Source organism: Manis javanica, chromosome 6, assembly GCF_040802235.1.
Source record: "Manis javanica isolate MJ-LG chromosome 6, MJ_LKY, whole genome shotgun sequence".
NCBI classification, from domain to species: Eukaryota; Metazoa; Chordata; class Mammalia; order Pholidota; family Manidae; genus Manis; species Manis javanica.
In genome coordinates, this window is record NC_133161.1 from 35,951,010 (window position 1) to 35,974,139 (window position 23,130).

The following is a 23,130-nucleotide window of genomic DNA, read 5'->3' on the forward strand; positions in this document are numbered from 1 at the left end:
TAACACATATAGGCCTAACATTTGCAGGATTTGATGCCTCCTCCCACCCACCTTTTAAAAACTCTCTCCTTTCGGGTCCAGACATGAACTTGCCTAACATTCTCTTCTAGATTTTGTCTAATAGGGTCTTATGTTTTGAGACATAAGTCACTAGGTTCTGGTCTGCCAAAAGTAACTGTTGTTCAGATAAACCTTGGCCACTTGCACCACTTCACTCAGCATGTGTTTTCTGAAGAGCCAATCCAGGCTTAGATTCCGTTTATCACTGTCCTTGACTGGCTCTGTCCTATTGTTTCATCTTCCTTGTTGCCTTAATTTAGTCTTCTCAGAACTTCTCAGGTGTGTTCCCTCTGGTAACAGGCAGTACTTGTGTCCCTATGTATGATTAGAGTGACATCTGGAAACACATTCAATGTAATAATTTCTTCCATCTGACTGATCTCCCCTTCTCAAACTGTCCAGCCTTTCCAGGTACACTTGACATCACTGTTCCAGTCTTTAAGGAGCCGTCCCAGTGATTCTTACCCAGGAGTCTCCATGTAGCTCTAAGAGAGTACTTTGCCAGTAGTGGCATATATTCTTGCTCCCTCTGGGAGGGTCAGTAGTTTGCTGAGATTTTGCTTCTATTCTTGCTTGATTTCCTTGGGACCAAGTAATTATTCCTGACCCCCACCCAACCCCCTAAAACATCTACCCACATAAAAAATAACCTCTTATATGAACTAAACCTAAACATACCATGTTTTCCTTTTATCTGGCTTTCAATTTCATTTTTGCTTTTACATCCATCTGATCTTTATTTGGACTCTAAGATCTCCAAATAAGCTTTCTCCTTCCCAAGCATAATTATTCAGTTTATTTTGTTCATTTTTCCATTGCTCCTGACTGACACATTCAAGAAACACTCCAGACATTCCTTGATTTCCTGAACAAATCTGACTCCTAGAGATACAAGATTCTAAGTACAGGACTAACTGCCTTGCTAATCTTTGGTTTCAAAATGTAACTTAATTATGTCATTATTATTCTAGGTGTTTTTCATTATAACAAAGGTTCTCATTTCTTTGATTGGTTTTCAGTAAAAGTCTTGTATGGGTGTCTGTATAACTGGACGCTTGGAGATTTAGAGGCATGGTCAGAGCCTATATAATTTACAAATCTGTCAAACATGATGGGAGATTGCTCTTGAGACCCTGGACAGGCCATATGAGTTCACGATTAGTCTTGGGCACTGCCTACACAGGCTTCTATTAACAATTCAAAACCAGAACTTCAGACCCCAGTGTTTTGTATTGCACAAGCTGTGTGAAGAACCCACTGTAAAGTAAATTAGAAAATCATGATTTTGTAGCTCCTAAAAAAAGAACAGGTAATTCAGAAAGTGAGACAAAAGGCCCAGTTTCTTTAATAAATAAATGGCATTTAAAAGAAAGGGAGCATGGACTATTATAGTACATTGTAAGACCCTTAAGGACCACACCAACCAAATGCAATGTATTATGGATCTCACTTGGAAACTGATTTAAACACAACAATTATAAAAAGACATTTTACACTTACAGAAAAGTTGCCATGGTATGGAGAATTCCCATATACCTTCACCTAGATCCCCCAAATGTTACCATCTTACTACTACACAATTTACTTCATCATTCTCTCTATACATGTCCATATTAGTTTTTTAAAAGTTGCAAATGAAATGTTCTTTTACCCTAAATATGTCAGTCTGAATTTTAAATACTAGGACATTGTCATATATAACCACAGTACAATGATCAAAATATGCAAATTAACACCAATACCACAACACTTGCTCCAGATTTTATTCAAGTTTTGCCAATTGTCCCACTATCTTTTAAAGCAACAGAAAATATTTTTTTCTTGGTCCAGAATCCAGTCTAGGATTATATATTGTGAAATCTTTTTAGTCTTCTTTAATCTGGAAAAGTCTTTCAGTCTTTGTTTTTCATGAGTTTGACTTTTGAAGAGTAAAGGCCAATTACTTTGCAGACTTTCCCTCAATTTGGGTTTGTTTGATGTTTCTTTCTATATTCCTGTTATACATTTTGGGGAGGAATCCTCAAGAGGGATGTTTTGTTCTCTTCAGCACATGTTACCAGGACACATACAATAATTGTCCTAAAACTGGTAGTACTGTAAAATAACATTTTTGAGACAAGTAGGGGAAGTTGAAAACATATGATAAGAAATTATTGTTACTTTTGTTAGATGTTAAATGATATTGTGGTTGTGTTTTTAAAAATGGTACATATCTGCTAGTGATGTATAGACTGTATGGGAAAAAGTTATTTGGCTTGATGTCTATTTCTAGGGAACTTGCTAACTCTAGGCAGAAGGCTATAAAGATTATATAGTCAGATCTTGATCTTTCGGAAAGAGTGTCCAATTTGTGCATTATTCAGATCTTTGAATATTTCTCCTTTCTTTTGTGGTTCCTCTTTTGGTCACTACATTTATAGCTTACCCAGTGTAGTACAGAAAACACACAACTGTCAAGTTTTGTGACTTGTTGGATGAAGAAGGCCTGTGGGGAAGAGACTAAAGCTACTGGCTGAAAGTAGATTCATACATAATTTCAACATTTCATTTCATTTCATTGTGATTTTTGTGTCTTATTACAGATAATTATGAGTCTAATGAAATGTGATAAGTTAAAATGAGTACATAATAAAACTTTACCACCAAAATATCAAAAAGTCTTCACTGTATTTTTCTGTTTTCTGTTTTGTAAAAAACATTTATTTTAAAAAACTTTATTTCATCAAGGACTAATTTTTTGCTCATGTTCAAATTTCAACTAGTTTTTCAAGTCTGTCTCATAAAAGAAAAACATGAAGAACTGCTTCTGTGGCAGTTTCTAGTTTTTCAAGCACTCATGTAGTAGCAACTCATTCAAAATACTGCTTTGTTTCAAGGCGTGCAGTTTAGATGTATCTTCACTGATGATGGCAATATTTCCATTTTGTTCTGGAGCTGTCAGGTCACTTTCACTGTCAGACAAAGTACACAGTAAGGTGTCGTTTTCATAGGTTGGAAAATAATACCTGTGAACAACCACAAATATATTGAATAACCAAACTGTAAATTGTCCAGAAAGTTTCTAGGCAGCTCAATGTACATATTACTAAAATTTTGCTAGGTTTCCTTGCCAACAATTTCATCAGCATTTTGCAAAGGCTGTAAGGGAAATGACACTGAATTACTTTCAGTTTGACATTTACTGATTGACCTCAGTCCTACTAGTATCTTTGCTAGTTGCCCATTCAGCGTTTGCTTGCACTTGGTATTTGCCATAATAAGAAACTCACTATCTTAAAAGGCTGCTGACTCCACTATCAAACAGCTGTTAGATAGTACCTCCTCATAATGAAGCTAAAAATGACACTGTGGATAAAATGAAGGTTCCTGTGGCCAGGATTCTCACCTGGCCCTGGTCAGCTAGCTCACTACACACATGTAGGCAATACGTCACTATGATTCTATATAAACAGCTCTGCTCAGTGCTCTGGGTGACATGGTGGCATGGCTGCAAGGCTTCAGGAGAGCAGAGCAGTGGCTGGACTGGTGGCAGCACCGAGGACAGAGACTGAGACTGAGAAGGCTGCGGGGGTAGAGAAGCCTAGAGGTAGAGACCAGCTTGCTGAATGCAGACTCGCTCTGAGTGGAAGGGATTCTAGTGACTGACCTGATACCGGGGGAATAAAGTTGCGTATAACCCTTTCTCCCCAAAAACTTCCTACTGTCATTTCTTTGATCACATTGAATCCATAGTGAACTTGCCCGGCGCTGACACCCACTGGCAAGACAGACATCCCTCTCATTTATACTCAAGGGTCCCAGTTCTTCCTCAAAGGCTAGCAAAGTTCAAATACAGTCACTCTTTCATTCGTGAATCCTTTAAATATATGATAAAAATTACCACTTTCCCTTGTGGTTTTTGTTTTCCAATCTAATCATTACTGGTTCCTTCATTCTAGGTGATTCAAAATTATAATATCTAGAGAACTTTAAGTCTATTATTCTGGTTCCTTCTCTTGACACACTTCAGAGTTAGTTCTGGGGTTCCTCTAAAGATTTCAAGCTATATAAGAAAAACTGTAGGAACAGGGTGTCAAGTCAATCCAGGGCTCAACCTTGTCTCTCACAAATCTGGGATTTCTTTCTTTTATATATGTCTATATATATATATATATATATATATATATATATATATATTTTTTAGTAAGGTATGATTGATATACACTCTTATGAAGGTTTCACATGAAAAACCAATGTGGTTACTACATTTACCCATATTATCAAGTCCCCACCCATACCCCAATGCAGTCACTGTCCATCAGTGCAGCAAGTTGTCAGAGATCCACTATGTGCCTTTTCTGTGCTACACTGTTCTCCCCATGGTCCCCCACACCATGTGTACTAAACATAATACCCCTCAATCCCTTTCTCCCTCCCTCCCCACTCACCCTCTCACACCCCTCCCCTTTGGTAACCACTAGTTCATTCTTAGAGTCTCTGAGTCTGCTGTCATTTTGTTCCTTCAGTTTTGCTTCATTGTTATACTTCACAAATGAGGGAAATCATTATTTGTCTTTCTCCACCTGGCTTATTTCACTGAGCATAATGTCCTCCAGCTCTATCCATGTTGTTGCAAATGGTAGGATTTGTTTCTTTCTTATGGCTGAATAGTATTCCATTGTATATATGTACCACATCTTCTTTATCCATTCATCTACAGATAGACACTTAGGTTGCTTCCAAATCTTGGCTATTGTAAAAAGTGCTGCAATAAACATAGGGGTGCATATGTCTTTTTGAATCTGAGAAGTTGTATTCTTTGGGTATATTCCAAGGAGTGGGATTCTGGGGTCAAATGGTATTTCTATTTTTAGTTTTTTGAGGAACCTCCATATTGCTTTCCACAATGGTTGAACTAGTTTACATTCCCACCAGCAGTGTAGGAGGGTTCCCCTTTCTCTGCATCCTCGCCAAAATCTGGGATTTTCTAAAGAAGAAAAACTATAGATATTTGGCTAGAGTTTAGAAAGTCCTGATTTAATATTCCCTGAGAATAGAGGGACCTCTGGGCAGCTAGAACCCACAACCTCTCAGAGGTTCCCTCAACTGAGGTTGTCCAGAGTGATATGAGAACCAACCCAGAAGGTTGGCCTAGCAAAGGATACCTGGGAGTCTGATACCTCCTCAATAGGTGGTATCAGTAAACCAATCACTTAGTGTTTTTAAAGTGCCAACATGCAAAAATTTATACCAAAAGCCCTAGTAGTTGCAAACTTGACACAGTTTATTTCTAGGAGTGTATCTAAATGAAAACTTAGATTAAGTATGCAATAACTGCAGGCATATGAATATTCATTGTAACACTATTTAAAAGAGCAAAACATAAGAACCTAAATATCTAACAAATTAAGGCATATCCATACAATGGGATATTTGGCAACCATTAAAAAATAGTGCAATAGGTGTGTATTAGATATGGAAAGATGCTTGTACTGCTCTGTTAACAAAATATAACTAAAAATCTATACTTCTATATCTATGTACAGCTGTATCTATCTCCTCACCACATTACCTGAAATAGCTAGTTACATTTATAAGAGAGGGATTAATTTAAAAGTCAGGTTTTCGAAGATTTTTGCTTTTCACAAAAAACATGCATTTCGTTTTTATTTAAGTTTAATGTACTTAAATAAAGGAAACACATAGGGAGATGAAGCAAAGAAGTGTACATTTAGCTGAACAGTACTCACAATGGTTGATCCCATGTCTTTCTTTCAGGAAGCAGTGATGCATGTTTAGCTTCTTCCATGTGAGTCTTTAACTCTGCTTTGGATTTGAACTTCACGTGGCAGCCATAACATCTACATTGGTGCATCTGCCTCCGAATGAAATTAACCAGTTTCACTTGCTGATAGAAGTTTAACCCTGAAAATGACAATACACATTATCATCAGACAAGTGGTCAGACCTGTACTGTTGTAATTTTGTAGAAGAGCCACTTCTCTTTATTAAACAACCTGAGAAAGTAGTGCAATTATACAGCATAATAACAGATACCAAATAATAATAGCCAATACCTATATAGGTCTTATGTGTTAGGTACTGTTCTAATCATTTTCCATGTATTAATACACTTAATCCTCACAAAACCTCATCACATAGGCAGTATTATCCTATCATCCACATGACATATTAGGTAACTGTTGAAGGCTACACAGCTAGCAAGTGACAGAGTCAGAATCTGACACCAGACTGTTGGCTCCGGAGCCTATGTTCTTGATTACTAATCTAATGATATGTACAAATATATGTCTATAAGAACAGCAAAGTATAGTAATACATTCAAGAGTCTAGGGAAGTCGTCAGTGATGTGAGCTGTGGGAAATGAGCTTTGTACTGTCCTGGATTCATTAGTAAGCCAGTGTTTTATGTCTTCATGCCCCTAATGTTTCCATCATAGCGATACTGAGAATGATATAATTGGGCACACCTATAATAAATAATCTAGCTCCAATGTCAAGAAGTGCAGGGGGTATTTTATGCACATTATCTAATCCCTAATTCTTAGGACCTGGGCCCCAATGTGACACAGCCCATAAGTGCTGGAGCTGGAATATGAACTCTAGTCTGACTTCAAAGCCCACATTCTTCCCATTAGCCCCCTCTACTTTATGATGGATACTAACCATTAACTTGCATTTTATCTGAAGCACTCATATTGGTAGGAAAGAAGAAGAGAGACTATATGAAATAAACATTTGAAATTACAGTTCAAAATGTCTGTGAATCACTGCTTCAGGCAGGTCTGTTGACACCATCTGTGGAGACACACATTTTGGCTGTGCATGTTCCCATCATGACTGTGGAACACAGGCATCGTTTACAGGATGGGTATAAGAAAACGCAGCACTATGGAAAACAACTTCCACATCAAACTTACCAAGTTTTGACTTTATTTTGAGGAGATCAAATTCGTGTGCATCCTAAAAAATGGGATAAATATATCTGTGAGCACATGAATTATTTAATCTTTCAGGCCAAAGTCCAAAGCAGACACCTTATTCTCAGGAGTTTGAACACCACAATCTCAGTTCATCATCTGCTTTTGAAGTCTTCCAATCTAATTGCTTCCCTCCACATCCAAATGCTTTTTAAGGCAAAGCAAACAAGTCATGTCAATCAGTTAAAACATTTTAATTATTCACAGCTTGTACCTGCAGTTTTATAATTTACTCTGTATGCTTTCTGCAGACTGACAGAAGTATCTTCAGTCTCCAGGTAAGATGAAGCCCTACGTAGTGTATTATACATCCAGACTAGAATTAGGGACCTAGGTGCTTTGCCCCCAAGCAGATAGGTAATTGTACAAATTCTGCTTTTCATTTTATGCTATTTAAGCCTGCAAGTTTCTCTTCACTCACATCTTCCCATAAATTACATGGCTTGACTTTTTAAAAAAATTTTTTTATTAAGGTATGATTTATATACACTCTTATGAAGGTTTCACGTGAAAAAAACAACGTGGTTACTACATTTACCCATATTATCAAGTTCCCACCCATACCCCAATGCAGTCACTGTCCACCAGTGCAGCAAGTTGACATGGCTTGACTTTTATAATGCAGAGACTTATTTTATTCTGTTCCATCCTGTAATCACCTAATTGGGTAAATGTTTTCACTTGCAAGCATACAGAGACTAGTATGCCTCATCTAACTCCCTGTGAAGCATTCAGGGCAATGCCACAGGCAGGACAATTAGGAACCTCATAACGCATTATCACTGAAAGTGACTGAGCAAAGGCTGGGGACACCTGGCATGGATGCTGCAAAGGCAATTCCTACACAGGGTACAGGGTGCTAAGGCCCCTTTCACTTCTATTGGGGCATTATGAACTAAAATTAAACACTGGAACTACACACACATAACAGCTGCAACCTGTTCCAGAGAAACGGATTCTTTACTTTCATAAAGGTAGATACCCATGGCCTTTTGAGCACCTTCTGGGTCTTTATTTTACTGAACTAAGAACAGTATTTGTGAATGAGACTGAAGAGAAGGTGAGTGGAAGAGGGGAGTCTGCTCAACTTATGCCAGAAATGGGTGGGGGGCAGAGGAGAGAAAACATACCAGAATCACTTGGTAATAGTTTTCTATTATAATCATCCCTCTCCTCCCAGCTGAGATACTGCCATGAACTATTAGATGTCCCCATCCCTGCTCCCACCGTCCGCCCAGCTGAGGAACAGAGCTGAAGAGAGTGTGTCACCTCTTAGATATACTGGGATGAAAAAAAGATTCAGAACAATTAGCTTTAAGCTTTATTCTGACATAAAAATGGCATCCATAATGGGAAGCACAAACTAGAAATACCCTCAAATTTCTTCTCTCCAACTCCTGTAACAGCGGGAAATGCAAGACCATAGCCTGTACCCTTGCTATCCTCACAGCCCCTGCCCATGCCACCCCGTTTACTCCAATGGCTTTGGGAAGGGCCTGTCTTGCCTCCTGCTCTCCTTATGCACCAGCACAGGAAGCACCGAAAAAAGACACAGAACCTGTCCATATCTTGGGTACTGGGAATTGCAGCTGCAGATCCCACATTCTAAGCTGGAATTACTTGCCTGATAAGCATCTCAGAGGTGGGACAGCATCAGTGGTCTGTGAAATCCCCCACTAACAGTTCACCAGGTCCAGTAAATTGCCCTGAGAGCTTCCTCTCAATGTGACCTTCTCGATGGACCTGGCCTGTTGCTTCTGTTTTGCTTATAGCACTTTCATAAATGGGATCATGATTGAGAAACCAAAGGCATAAGCTGATGAGGTTGCGATAATTAGCAGCTTCCCCGTCAGAACAAAACAAAATTCAAATGAAAAGGTTTCTCACCTCCATGTGGACATACAATTTCTCAATTGTTTCTGCTTGCTTTTCACAAAATAGGCAAACAGCAGAGACAGGGTATTCTTCCCAATCAGACCATTCACTATAAAAAAAACCACAAAACAGCAAACCCTTCATTAAGAGGGTGTTCTTCTCAGTGACTTGGTATTTACTGTCTTCTCCCTAGGAAACCCTGCCAATCTTTTACAACTCTTGACATTTTTGTAAAGACTTGTCACATCATATTATACTTCCTGATACAGCTTTTGAAACTCAAAGCAGCACCATGAAATTAATATAAATAGTGAACAGGTGCTACTCCATTTTCATATATTTGTCTCTCTTCTGCGCCGATATTTCACTACAGAATCAGTGCAATGTCTGAGGCAGCTAGGTTTAATCTGCAAAGAGACATATCAGGAGATGCAATGCTCTCTCTCATTAGCCATAACCAGTAAGTGCACATGATGTGAGGTATGAGGCTCGAAGTGTTTCTGCATGACAAATGTGTATTTTAAAAAGGCAAACCATGTATCTTTTATATGAGAAATACTCATCATTTTAAATGTGTCAAGTGTTAAATCTGGTGGTACAGAACTAAAAAAAAAAACAAAACAAACGGGATCATTTTTGCCATTCTTCCCCACCCTGCTGCATTTATTTCTCGAGATATTGCCAACTTGTCATTTCTAAGCCAGGAAAATCAAAATCCTGGCAGAAAAATAAGGCCGAGCAGCTTTGAATGAAAAGAGGACAAATAACAGGGAATCCTTTTAGGTTGAAAAGAATACTTCTCAAGCTTATAATTTTAAGCAAAGAAGCTGTGAATGTTTCAAGTTAGTCATCAGAACACAGAACAAGGCTAACTTCAATTCAGTTATATTCTCTACTCCAATGACAAGCTTTGTAGCCTTGCAAGGTCAGGGATCAAGAGTAATTAAGCAAAGGTCTTTAGAATGCATTTTTCTCTGAATTATATATTACCTGTTTGTTCAATTAAGAGCTCTAATGGCAAAACACTATTTAGTTGGAGCAATAGTTGTTTTAGTGGTTTTTATGTCAAAGTTATTTTGGGTTTAAGTTTTTGCAGTATTATCTGACAGGATGCATGGCTGAGAAACTTTTCCTTGTTTGTATTTTCTCTTCAGAATGATCATTTTAAACCAAATAACTTTTTTTCCTACTCTTAGATACTATAATTAAATTAGCATCAATAACAAGTCTTACTCTTCCTGATGGTCCAGCAATTCCCGGTCATCTTCCAATTGAACCTCTTCCCATGATTTCCCAAGTTCCTTCGTAGGAAGAACAGGGGCATTAGAGAGATGGAGGGGGCAGAGGAGAGAGGAGAAAGGAGGTAGAAAACAGTCACAGAACTCCCCCCACTACCCCCAAAAACAAACACTAAAACCCATACTCAAATGGTTTTAAAACAATGTAAAAAGGATATACTAGAACTCTCATTTTGGTGGTAAGGAATGCTTTCAAGGTGTTCTTCTTTTTGGAGAAGCAGAAATATCTTTTCAGTCAAATTCCTTTCTCTTAAATGTAAATCAGCATTTCTCAAACTGGATACACATTAGGATCTCCTGAGGATCTTCTTAAAAAACCAAAAATATCCCTCACTGCAGACCCTGGAACACCCTCCTAGATGGATTGTTTCTACGTCAGGGCCCTGACAGCCTGCTTCTCAAGCAGTAGCCCGTCACCTTTCTGAAGGACACCTCCCCGTGGGTATAAACCTTCCCTGCCTGCTCAGCAGAGCTAGAATAAAACCCAGAGTCCTCATCATGGCTTCGAAGACCTCCAAGCTCTGCCCTGGCTCCCTCTCCATCCCTTGTATCCCACCACTTTTCCACTCACTCAGTTTGCTCAGAGAGACCGGTCTTTTTGCTGCCCTGCGAACATAGCACACTTACTTTTCCCCAGATACTTTGTACTTGCTGCATCGCCTGCCTGAAACACTGCTTCCTCACATATTTGTAAGGCTCAGTCATTCTGACATCTGCTTAAGTGTTACCACCCTTTTTTTTGACTAGTTTGTTTAAAACAGCACCCCTCTTGCAAGTTACTTTAATTCCTCTATGGTGTTTTATTTTTCTTCAAAGCATTGATCACTAACCACAATCATTCTGTGTAACTATTTGTTTTATTTGCTATCTGTCTTCTCCACTAGAACATCCCATAAGGACATGGCTGCTGTTGTTAAATTTCCAGAGCCAGGTATACAGTGGGTACTAGAAAGTATTTTTGAATTGAACTATAACTAAAAAAGTCTAAAAATTTGATGCCAATTTAGATCCCTCCTCAAATGGTTTTTGTAAGGTGAATAAATGAGTTAATGTATATAAGGCACTTGGCACCCAGCAACAGTGGTATTTAAATTTATCTACTCAAATCTCTTTTATCTCTTACAGTTCGTGGAGAAGTTCCACCCTTTTTGGGCTGTGTGGCAAATTTAGCCATTGTTTCAGCAACATTTTATGGAATGAAGAGCAGGAATGATTTCTTTTGGCCCAACCATTTCTCTTCTACTCCTGTGAGTCATCTGTTCCTCTCTCTCGTCCTTTCTTCTCTCAACACCCATTGTCCCACGGTGCCAAGCAAAAGCTGACACTGCATTCAAGAGGGGTAGGAACACTAATGGGCACCTTTCAGTTAAACTATGGTCATAGGCAAGCCCAACCTGGTCTGCTATAAATACAAAAACCCTTGTTCGATATCCTTCTTTTGGAAAAACATAACCAAATTCACTCTCAGTTTTGAACCAAGAGTGAATTTTTCCTCAAAAAAAAAAAAAAGGTATTCATTTAACTAAAAACAAAGAAATATCAGCACCATTATGATTTAGGGGGAAAAAAAACCTATCATTCATCAACTTAATGAGAGGTTTTTGAAGCTGTCATTATCTATCAGCTAAATGATGCATAAACACAGACATGCAGAGATTTACCATAATGTCATTAGAGATAGTTAATTTGGACTCTGTAATGTCCTTCTTCCCAGAGTCATCATGAAGTGTTTGAACCTCATTTATAGACACCAAGAATGTCTTCAACACTGCCAACAATAACTTGTTAGCTGGAATTTTTGGTGATGAATTAAATCTTTCATGCATTAATTGGTCTCTCTGGACTTGGTGTTTAAAGTCATTGTTGCAAGATATTACTCAAGAATGGGCTATCTGTAGTATTACCATTCTCAATGATATGTGCAAATGTTGCTTATCAATAAATGCTTTGGCCAAAAGTGACAAAAATTCTTTCATTGTCAAACTTCCAAACTCAATGCATTATTTTGCAACTTTCTCAGCATTCAGTATGGCACATAGGGATTTTTCTGGGCAATACAGTACTAACCATTTACTACTTGAGAGCAAAATAGAACTCTGTGTTCATTAGTATATTAGGAGACAAACAATTTGCACATGACACTGTTCCAGACTTTTCTAGAATGCTGTCTTGTATAGTTAAATATATGATTTATCAAAGAAACAAGACCCAAAGAGAAAAAAAAAGCATAACTCTCTTTAATTAAGACACTGTGCTTGCTAATGAATCATGTCAGGAAAGTGAAGAATGCAAGAAAAACAAGTTTGGAAGGCATGTCAGTAAAGATGTTCAGAACTCCCCCTCAGACCCATGCATCAGATGGTTTATAATCAAGGAGAGGGTGGAAAAAAACATGGAAAAAAAAGATCGCCTTCACTTCACCCAGCTCCCCTCTTCCCCCAAACACACACACTTATATATACTTAAAAAATTCATTAGAAACAAATTGAGAAGTGTTGTAAATGTAAATAATTTCATTAGAACTATAACAAAATTATGAAAAATTGTGAAAAATATTAACTACTCTTGTTACAAGTGGTTTTGTATATTTTAAGAATAAAACATTTAAATTGTAAATAATTCCCTTTAGAAAAAACTCAGGCTTGAAACATGAGCACCTCAGGAATATGTACTAACACTTTAATAATGATGTAAAGCAGGCTGTGGCCCTCCAAGGTGGGCGGGGTATCTGAACATGAAAGAACCTGGGACCTTGTCCACTTAACCATCTCCACTATCCACTGAATTCTTTTGTTTGTGAGAAAAAAAGAAAGGACTCAAAGTAGATAATCTACAATACATAAAGGGCCTTTTATATATTTGCAAGTCTGTTACTATTCAACAATTGATATTAGTTATTAAGCATGGAAATTATCTCACCTAAGAAGGAAAAAGGAATCTGTTAATTTGTATGTTCAGGAGAGCCAAAAACAACCTCTTTGTCCCTTAGCTTTCCCACCTTTTATAACTATTAAAGTGTACCTTGACAGGAATATCCTGGCAAGTGGGTGGTGAGTAGATCACTATAAATCACCATTACTTGACCACAGCACCCAACTGAAAGTGTAAGGGGTAGGTACTAGTATTATTTATATTGTTAAAATTGAGAAGTTGGAGTAAACTGATGCACAGAGAGGTTATGTAAATTGCTTTAGCTTTGTGACCTTAGGAAAATTACTCAACTTCTCTGGGCCCTAGTCTCCTAATCTGTCAAATGGGGATAATGGTAAAACCTGTGTCACAGGGATTTGGTTAAGAGTAAATGACTTAATATAAATACCCAAGACAGTGTGTGGCACATAATAAGTACTCAAGTGCTGTTAGTTAAAAACAGATACTTCTATCAATATTATCATAAAGTGATTTTTCATTTTATATGTTATTGTCTTCTCTCAAGCTATGATTCATGCTACATCAAATGTGGGTACTCTGAGAACAGTATAATCTAGCATTCTCATCTAGGGACAGCTGTCCCTAGCAGACAATTTCAGTTTTGACAGTCAACCTATTTGATGCCTAGGGAATAAGTATCATAATTTTCTGAAAGTGTCAGTAGAATTTGAGGGAGCAGTCCCTTTCAAGTTCCCTCTAAAAGCAACATCTCCAGCTACATAATGTTCTTCTAGTCCAAAACTCTTGAATATTAGTTTAAAAGAACCCCAGAAGGAAGTGCTATTAAATTGCTTCTTTTTTGAAGCAGTTGAATATTTCTTAGAGCTAACACTGAGGTCCACTCCCTATTAGATTGGGCAGGGCCCTAACGCAGTGTCTGTTCTAGGAATTAATGACTCAGTGATTTCAAAAGACTAAAGAACTCAAAGGGCGGCTTTGCCTGTAGCTAGCTGTAAAACATTTGTAGCAAGCTGTGGCAACCTCTCAGAGTCAATCTTAAATACATGTTGAATTTGCTTCTCAGAAAGAATTTTACTTTAATACCATAAGGATTAGTTAGAACGGACATAAATTCTACCCTAGAGCAGAAATTTCCAACATTAATTCAGGATATGGTTGTCTCTGTCCAATAGATAAAACGGCTGATTACAATCAACTGTGCCTTCTGCGACTCATGGGTCTGGATTCTAATTCATATTGAAAAGGAAAAAACAATATCCATTTGCTTAAGGAAAGTGTCACAAACAGAACTCCCCATCTTTCTTCCAGTCCCACTGAGGGTTACTTAACCGCCTCCCCTTTTACATTAAGTAGTTTCCCTTTGTTGTGTACACCTAAAACACCAGATTTGGGGCAGGGACCATAGCACTACCCAGTCATTGTGTCAATCAAAAATCCCCTCTTAAATTTCCAAGTGTCCCCCATCCCCAAAACATTTGCTTCCAATTGAATACCTTTTCTTACCATAAGGGACTATGATCTATAGAGGTCAGCAAATGGTAATGAGGTTTCTGGACAAGGAAAGCTTTCAATGTATTTAAAATCCTTGACATGGTAATCCTATTAGCTCATCCTACTGGACAAACAAAAGTCCTCTTGCCTAATGAAATGACTTGGTTTCTCTACAGTTTCTGTTAAAATAGAAGCTGGTGTATGAGAATGATTAGAATAAACTTTTTGGGGGAAAGGGAAGATTTTTTTAATGGTGAGATAAAGGAAGTGTTTTTGTAGATATATCTTGCATAGCACCGAGCACATTCAGAGATGAAGAAATGTTTTTGAATACAATACAGAAAGAAGTATTTGGTTTGGAGGTAATAGATAATACAGTAAATGGGGGAGAGTGTGTGGATATCCAAGTGCTTTCTGTTTGTTTTGGTCCAGGTTACTGTGAGTTCTAGAGACATGACATTTTTACTATATAGCATCTGGTAAGTGAAAGACAAATTAAGTCAATTTATGCTTTGCAAACCAACCCTTTTAAAGCTAATCACTGCTTGAAAGTGTCCCTCAATTACATTTTGACTTTTATGCTAATTGCTTGTCTAAATATTAGATGGACCTTAGAAAGACTTTTGTTTGCAGAAATGCAATCAGATTTTAGATAATAAAAAGAAAGCCTTACCAAATAATTGATGACATAAAATTGGTCATATTCTCTGTTCTTAGGATTGATCCTACGATGCTGTTTTTTCCTCATATGATCTTTAAGTGTATTTTTGTCCCTGAAGGTCTTCTCACAATACAAGCACTGCAAGCTAAAAGAAACACATAAACATTGATAGATTAAACAAGTCTTTGGAGAGTTGCTGAACTAGCCTGTTATTATTATTGAGTCTTAAATTTATTCATTTTAGGTCACACACATAGAGCCTTTACATGGGATGTGACATCCCTGTCAGGATCCCTCACACTTTATTCATTTGGCTTTGGAGGATCATGCTGTGGTTTATTTGGTAGTTGGCTAAATTGGCCAACTTAGCTATTTCTTATGCTAAATAACTGTATTCTTTTATAAAAAACAATTTATGGGCAAAAAACTGATGAGGGATATTCATTACTGCTAATCCTGCTAGAAAGAACAACAGGCAATATTTTATAAACCAAGGGTCATTTTAAAAAAGAGGGAAGGGACTTGTTAGTGTAGTGTTGATATGAGAATTTTAATTCAGAACTTTTTATAATTGATCTGTATCATTTGATACTTCTTTTTTAATTTAATTCCTTCAAATGTTGTCAGTTGAAATACCACACTCTTTAGTACTGTATATAAATGGACAAAAAAAAAATCTTTTAAGAGAAAAAAATCTTGGCCCCTTTACCAAGAAAAGTGAATGGATTTTTGAAAGCCATTTTGGTGACCTGGAGAATTTCCTTTCTTATTTCTACAAGCTAAACTCCAAATATCCATGGTTGCCAAAATGTGATCAATGCAAAACTGGAGTCCTATGATATATAAATGTGCATAAATATTAAGAGATGTAAGAATGCAGATAGTCTATCTCACATAAAGTTGAATAACATACAATTAAAAAGTATATTTACTTTACTAAATATGAAGAAAAATTACTGTGAAAAGTAAGGGCATTACAAATCCAAAATTAAGAATAGTGATTTCTGAGGAAATACTAATGTGGAAGGGCATACAGGGAGGTTCAGAAAAATTACTACTGTTCTGTATCTTAGGCTGGATGGTGAGTACAGGTGCATATTACAGACACTGCAGGTTCAGGTCCAGGCTACCGCAGCAAAGCAAAGACTGCAATAAAGTGAGTCAAATTAAGTTTTTGTTTTCCCAGTACATATAAATGTTATGTTAACACTATATGTTAACATATATATGTTAACACTATAGTCCATTAGTGGGCAATATAGCATTATGTCTAAAAATCAATGTACACACATTAAGTGAAAAAAACTTCACTGCTAAACAGTGCTAAAAAATATCTGGGCTTGTAGGAAGTAGTAAGCACCAGTCACAGATCACTATTACAAATAAAATAATAATGAAAAAGTTTGAGATATTGAGATAAGTACCAAAATGTGACAAAGACACACAAAGTGAGCAAATACTATTGGAAAAATGGCACCAATAGACTTTCTTGACACAGGGTTGTCACAAACCTTCAATTTGTAAAAGATGCAATATCTGCAAGGTACAATAAAATGAGGTATGTCTGTATATTCTTCATATCCTATACAACATACCTTATATGGTATGTGCATTGCTCAGTATTTAAGGTATTTTTAATTATGGAACATAATCTAGGTACTATGATCTAGACAAGATGAGGATTATCATATAAAATCCAACATAAGAAAAGCAAAAAGTCCATTTCTTTAATTATTTCTATTACATTAATTTTTAAAAATTCATGAGTCCACGATTAAAATAGCTCCAGGTGTGTTTCATAATAAAGTACTCACTTGTCAAGCTTTTTCTGTAATGCACATAGAAATTCATTGCAATTTACAATGTTGTCTGGCAATCCAATATTGAAAGCATGTTCTCTGGCCATGTGGTTCAAAAGAACGGATCTATGAAGAAATATGAGCTATTTAAAAAAAATTTATAAATCATGTAGGAACAAATTAGGTCAGGGGTAGCATTTGTATAATGACAAAAACACTAATTAGAGTATAAGCAAGTGTTAAATGCTCAAATTCACATTTGGGTTATTAAAGAGTGATATGTTATAAATTATGCTTCAAAGGGAGTCTAAGTTTGTCCTACTATCTGCCATTGGACAGCATTATATTCTACAGGTGAAAGTGGGTTCCTGACCTTTAAACTATTAAATAAGCTGTTGTTTGCCTACTTTTCCAAGTCATTATGGAGAAGAGGAAGAGACAACTTCCCAAGAGAAATACGACCTGTGATCATAGACATTTAGTCAGATTGTCATCAGACTGAAACCTGGTACCCACAGTTAACACAACTAATTACATGTAAGGGTTATATATGTTTTATCTGGTCACACAGTGACCAGCCTGGTAATTAATTTATGCTAAAAAGGAAAATTTTAATTTATGTAACTTTTACATAGCAAAAAAGCCTATCTGTCAAATATATTCTATTGGGACTTCATTACAACTTTAGTTCATAAAATAAAGGTTACAGTTTTGGGGAACACATGTCATTAGTACACATACCATTGATAGACTATATAAAATGATACACCATACATTTTGTTTTGTCTAGCTTATTTAGACATTAAGCTGGCCCCAAAACAATTGTTTCCAGTGTTGTTTTTTTTTCCTTTAGAAAGTGAAATGAAGCAACCACTCCTATGAAAATGTTTGTTTTTTTTTTAAATTAGGAAATATATTTGTTAATCTCATAGTAATATGCCCATTTGTCTAATTACATAACTTTGAATAAAACTAATACTTGGTATAGTACTTAAGTGTCTTTTGGGCCCACAGACAGAGTTGGACTTTCCCAGGGGTTCTAGGCCTGAGGCCCAGGCTGTGGAAGGGCCCAGGCAGAGGCCTACCTGGGAGTCTCCCATAAGAGGCAGGGTGATGGGTAGCAGAGGGCGTGAGACAGAGGTTGGAAAGCTTGTCCTACCCAAAAGGCTATGTTGGGAAGTACCTCTGAATCCAGGGAGGTTTTCCCTAGAGTAGCCAGGCCATAGTTACATCTGCCCAGGACTTCAGACCCTAGATTATGCTTGGATGGGGTCATAAATATAGCTGGCTAAGGGACATGGGTGAATTGGGAGGTTTCCCTCACTCCCAGTCTATATGCCATCAGGACCTCTTGCCTTTAAGAGTCACACTGAATGTACTCACTGGAGACAAGTTCTGCTCTCAACCTCTTTGGGACCCGAAGGCCTGGCATCTTAGTGTCCATAAGCTAGGAGATGGGAGCTAAGTCAGTATATTTTTCCTTCTCAAATATTTTTCCCTCTTTGTAGTGGAAGAATAAAAATTTCCTATATAGTTAACACTGTAGTTACCTGAGGCAATATCAGTTGGGGTAAACAACAGGTTGGCCAAAATCTTAAAAGGAAAATATGGGGAAAAAGATGTCCATAGGGAACACTGAAATGTTATGACATACTCCTGGGGATCTAGAAGATCACACACATGTGCAGGGCTATATGCATGACCAGGATATCTCTGAGAAGACCCTAATCTCTTGCCTCTCACTGACTCTGAGACTCTGTACAAGCAGGAAGTGGAGGCCAAGACAAACTGATGGACAGTAGAAGGTATGCTCTAACCCACTTACAGAGCCCTTTGGCAAAGGGAAGAGATATTTTGGTTCAGATCATTTAAGGAAATCTATCTTATTAGCTGAACACTAAGCTTAACTGAGTAGATAGTTCAGTGGCCATACATGACCAATAGGTCCAGGAGAGTCACTAAATACACAAACAGCAACAATGAAAATCTTGGTTGGGAGGGGGAGTAATTGGGCTTCTAGAGTTACTACACTGCACTATTTAAAATGTTGAATTTTCAGGAAAAAATGGTAAGACATGCAAAGAAACAAGAAACTATGGCCCATTCACATGAAAAGAAAGCAGTCAACAGAAATTGCCTCTGAGGATGCCCAAATGTTGAACTTATCAAAGACTTCAATTACTATGAATAAGTTCAAAACTGAAGGAAACCATACCTAAAGAATCAAAGGAAATTATGAGAATGATATCACCAAAAAGGGAATACTAATAAAAAAAAGTAGGAATTAAGAAAAACACATACACAAAGAAACAAATATAAATTCTGGAGTTGAAAAATATAAAACTGAAATGAAAAATTCACTACAAGGGCTCAAAAGAAAATATGAGCTGGAAGAAGAGAGGATCAGTGAACCTGAAGACTGGTCAACTGAGATTTTCTTCCAGTCTGAGAAACAGAAGAAAAAGAATGAGGAAAGATTAATAGAGCTATGATGTCTACCAACATATGTATAATAGGATTTCCCAAAGGCCAGAAAAGAGAGAAAGGGGTAGAAAGAATATTTGAAGAAATAATGGCTGAAAACTTCCCAAATTTGGTAAAAAATTAACCCAAACATCTAAGCCCAACAAACTTCAAGTAGAATAAATCAGAGAGCCCCATATCAAGACATAAACTGTTGAAATCCAAAGACAAGAGACAGAATCTTGAAAGTAGCATGAGAAAAGCAATTCATCACACACAAAGGATTCTTACTAATATTAACAGCTGACATTTCATAAAAAATCATGGAAACTAGAAGATAGTAGGATGACATATTCAAAGTACTTAAAGAAAACTGTTAACCAAGAATTCTATATTCAACAAAACCTATCACTCAAAAAATAAAGGGTGAAAATGAAGGTGAAATTGACATTCTTAGATAGACAAAAACTGGGAAAATTAATTTCTAGGAGACTTGTCCATGAAGAAACTAAAAACAGTCCTTTGGGTTAAGGATGAAAAGATGCTAGACAGTAACAGAATAACTCAAATTTACATGAACATATAAAAAGCACCAGTAAAGTTAATTATACAGTAAAATTTAAAAGACAATATAAATGAATTTTTGTTTATAACTCTTTTTTTCTCATAACTGATTTAAAGACAATTCTTTAAACCAAGATTATAAAACATGTTAATAAGCTTATAATGTATAAAGTTGTGATTTATATGTCACAACAGCACAAGAGTCAGAAAAAACATGTTCCATTGGAGCAAAGCTTATATGTATTATTGAAATTTCACTGGTAATAATCTGAATCAACTGCTTTAAATAAAATATTAATTGTAATTCCCAGTGAGTTGTAATGAATAGTGAGTGTGCCACTAAGAAAGTAATTTAAAAAATACAGTAAAAGAAACAAGAAAATTAAGATGGTTCACTAGATTTATTTTATACAAAGTAGGTAATAAAGGAGGAGAGAATTTAAAAGACATAAACATAAAGAAAACAAATAGCAAAATGATATAAGTAAATCCCATCTTTACCAATAATTACATCAAACATAAATGGATTAAACAATCCAATTGAAAGGCAAAGATTAGCAGAATGGATTAAAAAAACATGATTCAACTATGTGCTCTCTACAAGAGACACATATTGGTTGAAAGAAATATCTTTATACATTCCAGAGTCAAGAATTACTAGGGGATGGGAAACAATATATGTAGGATAAGGAAAGGTACTTATTGTTCTATCCTTGTCCATCACTCACCTGTCTATTCTTTTTATGTTCCTAGGCTGGGAGGATACAAATGTAGTCTCAAACACTGATAATACAGTACACAGCAGGAATCAGATGGTTATCTTTAATCTTCTATTATAAACTAACTTTTTCATAAAAATTGCTAAAGGAAAGGAGATATTTTCTAAAGAATAGATGCTGCTTATCTTTGTTACTGGTTGATTTCTTAAAAATTTCATTACTACAGAAAAATGACATAGTCAGTGAAAACCGATGAGGAGCTCACTTAATTCCCATGTGACCCTACTCAACAGAGAATATAGACAGAGGTAGAAAAGAACAAGATTACATTAAGAACTAGAAAAACACTTCAGTAAGTTGAAGTATCAATATTATCAGAATTTATTATCATATGGATATGTATTTCAAGTTATATTGATATCCACATTTACCATGAAAATTTAAGCTATAGAAAACAAAAACATCATTTGTAGCTTCTCATATGTCAATACTAGAGAACCCTAACAATAATTACATACCTCCTCACCAGGTTAACAATAATCCTACCCTAAAAATGGTTAAAATTTTCAGTAGCAATGTTTGGTAAATTTTTTGATAGTGAGGTGTATTTTTACTGATCATAATAACTCTCAAGCCTGGTCCTCACTGCCATCCTCCAAAAGCCCGTTGAAATGGAAAGACAGGTAGAAGCATAATCAGTGATCTTGGCACAGATTTTTCTCTATCTAACTGATCTATATAAGAATAAAATTTTTATTAATGATATTTTTACTAATGCTTTAACAAAACCCATTTCTCAATTCAAATATGTAGCTACCCTCTCCTTTTCAACATTTTCTAAAAAATAATGTCAGCTACTATGTGAAGTTTGTTTTGTTTTTACACTAAAGATTACTTTCTTTCAAGTAGGCAGAAAATGATACTTTTGTGATTGTCTATTTTATGTTGTTACTGAAACTATGCTTTCTAAACAATAATGTCAGGTACTGTGGTAGGTTTGTTTTGTTTTCACACTAAAGACTGCTTTCTTTCAAGTAGGCAGGAAATACTTTTCTGATTGTCCAGTTCTATGTTGTCAGAAACTGTTCCCTGTTCCTAGAGGTTACAACTTCATGACGTGTATCTGAGTGAATGTGTTAGTCAGGAAGCCAGAGATAAGTAAGAGGAGAGGTAGGGTTGACCACAGAGAGGTCAGGAATACAGATAGTTTCCACCAATGAGAAAATCCCTAGCAGGACCAGTAAAATCACAAGAGACATTCCACAAGCTACAGCCTAACTAGGCATGCTCCTGGGGTGTACTGAAGTGACCTGTCCTCATTACAAAGTCATTAAAATTCATCAGCATTGCGGTTTAGTCCCCTGTAACTCTGGTGCAAAATATGTTCCCAGCCTGGGAAAATTTCCTTTGAAGCCAAAATCAGTTAAAGGGAGAAATAAAATGGGAGAAACCCATTTATTGCTTACCAACAGTCATCCACTTCTGCTTGCCGGTGTCTCTTGTGACCTGGCTGCAAAAAGGGATCCCACCAAACCTCTGTGGTCCAGATATACCCTTGCTCCCTGCACCTGTGTAATCACCTATTGATATGGAGATGGAGTACTCTCCTCCCCTTGAAAACACCTATTGATATGGAGATGTACTAAGGCCAGGCAAGAGATTCTGGAAATATTACACTTTTACTGATACCTTCTTTGTGGGCAATCAGAGAGAATTCTGGGGCAGAGCATGCACAGTAAAAATTAGCTTACATCACTGCCAGCCTATCAATTAACTCTTGTTTGTATAACACTACCCCTCCTAAAAAACCCTTGCAAAGCTCATAAAAAGGAACTCTCCCCCAAAATTTGGGGCCTGTCAGACACTAGGTTTGGGCCTACTCTATTACAGAGCATAATAAAACTTGCTTTGCTTTCTTGACTTTGGTTTCATGTCTCAGTCTGACTTCCCTTTGACAAAGAACCAAAGTCTTTCTGAACAAATGTATGTTTGTAAATATTACTTTGCATAATATGAAATTTGTCTGATTTTTTGTCCCTGGTTCTTGGCACGCAGCTTCTAAAACCCTTAGAATTTCTCTATGATAGAAATATCTGTTGTGCTAATAAGGTGATTCCTGGTGGGTCCCTAGAGAGCTTTCAGATGGGGGTGGTCACCAGAATGACTAATCATGTGATTGGAGGGTTAGGACTTTGACCAGCCTGACCTTCAGTGAAGGAAGGGGGCTGGAGATTAGGTTCAATGATTTAATCAATCATGCTCATATAATGAAGTCCCATTAAAAATTCTGAACACCAAAGCTCAGTGAAGATACTGGTTGGGGAATACA

General features: G+C 36.8%; 1 protein-coding gene across 2 annotated transcripts in view; it reads right to left on the bottom strand.

The window, feature by feature from the left end:
* Window positions 1-1,373: 1,373 nt before the first annotated feature.
* Window positions 1,374-23,130, bottom strand: part of ZNF277 (zinc finger protein 277) — a 129,804-nt gene continuing 108,047 nt past the window's right edge. For both annotated transcript variants that reach the window (XM_073238583.1, XM_073238582.1), the window contains exons 6-12: window positions 17,071-17,181; window positions 15,269-15,401; window positions 10,148-10,215; window positions 8,927-9,023; window positions 6,980-7,022; window positions 5,790-5,964; window positions 1,374-3,065 (exon numbers count right to left, since the gene is read on the bottom strand). In XM_073238583.1, the coding sequence (XP_073094684.1) occupies window positions 2,879-3,065; window positions 5,790-5,964; window positions 6,980-7,022; window positions 8,927-9,023; window positions 10,148-10,215; window positions 15,269-15,401; window positions 17,071-17,181 (814 nt within the window). In that variant the 3' untranslated portion in view covers window positions 1,374-2,878. The remainder of the gene's footprint in view (window positions 3,066-5,789; window positions 5,965-6,979; window positions 7,023-8,926; window positions 9,024-10,147; window positions 10,216-15,268; window positions 15,402-17,070; window positions 17,182-23,130) is intronic.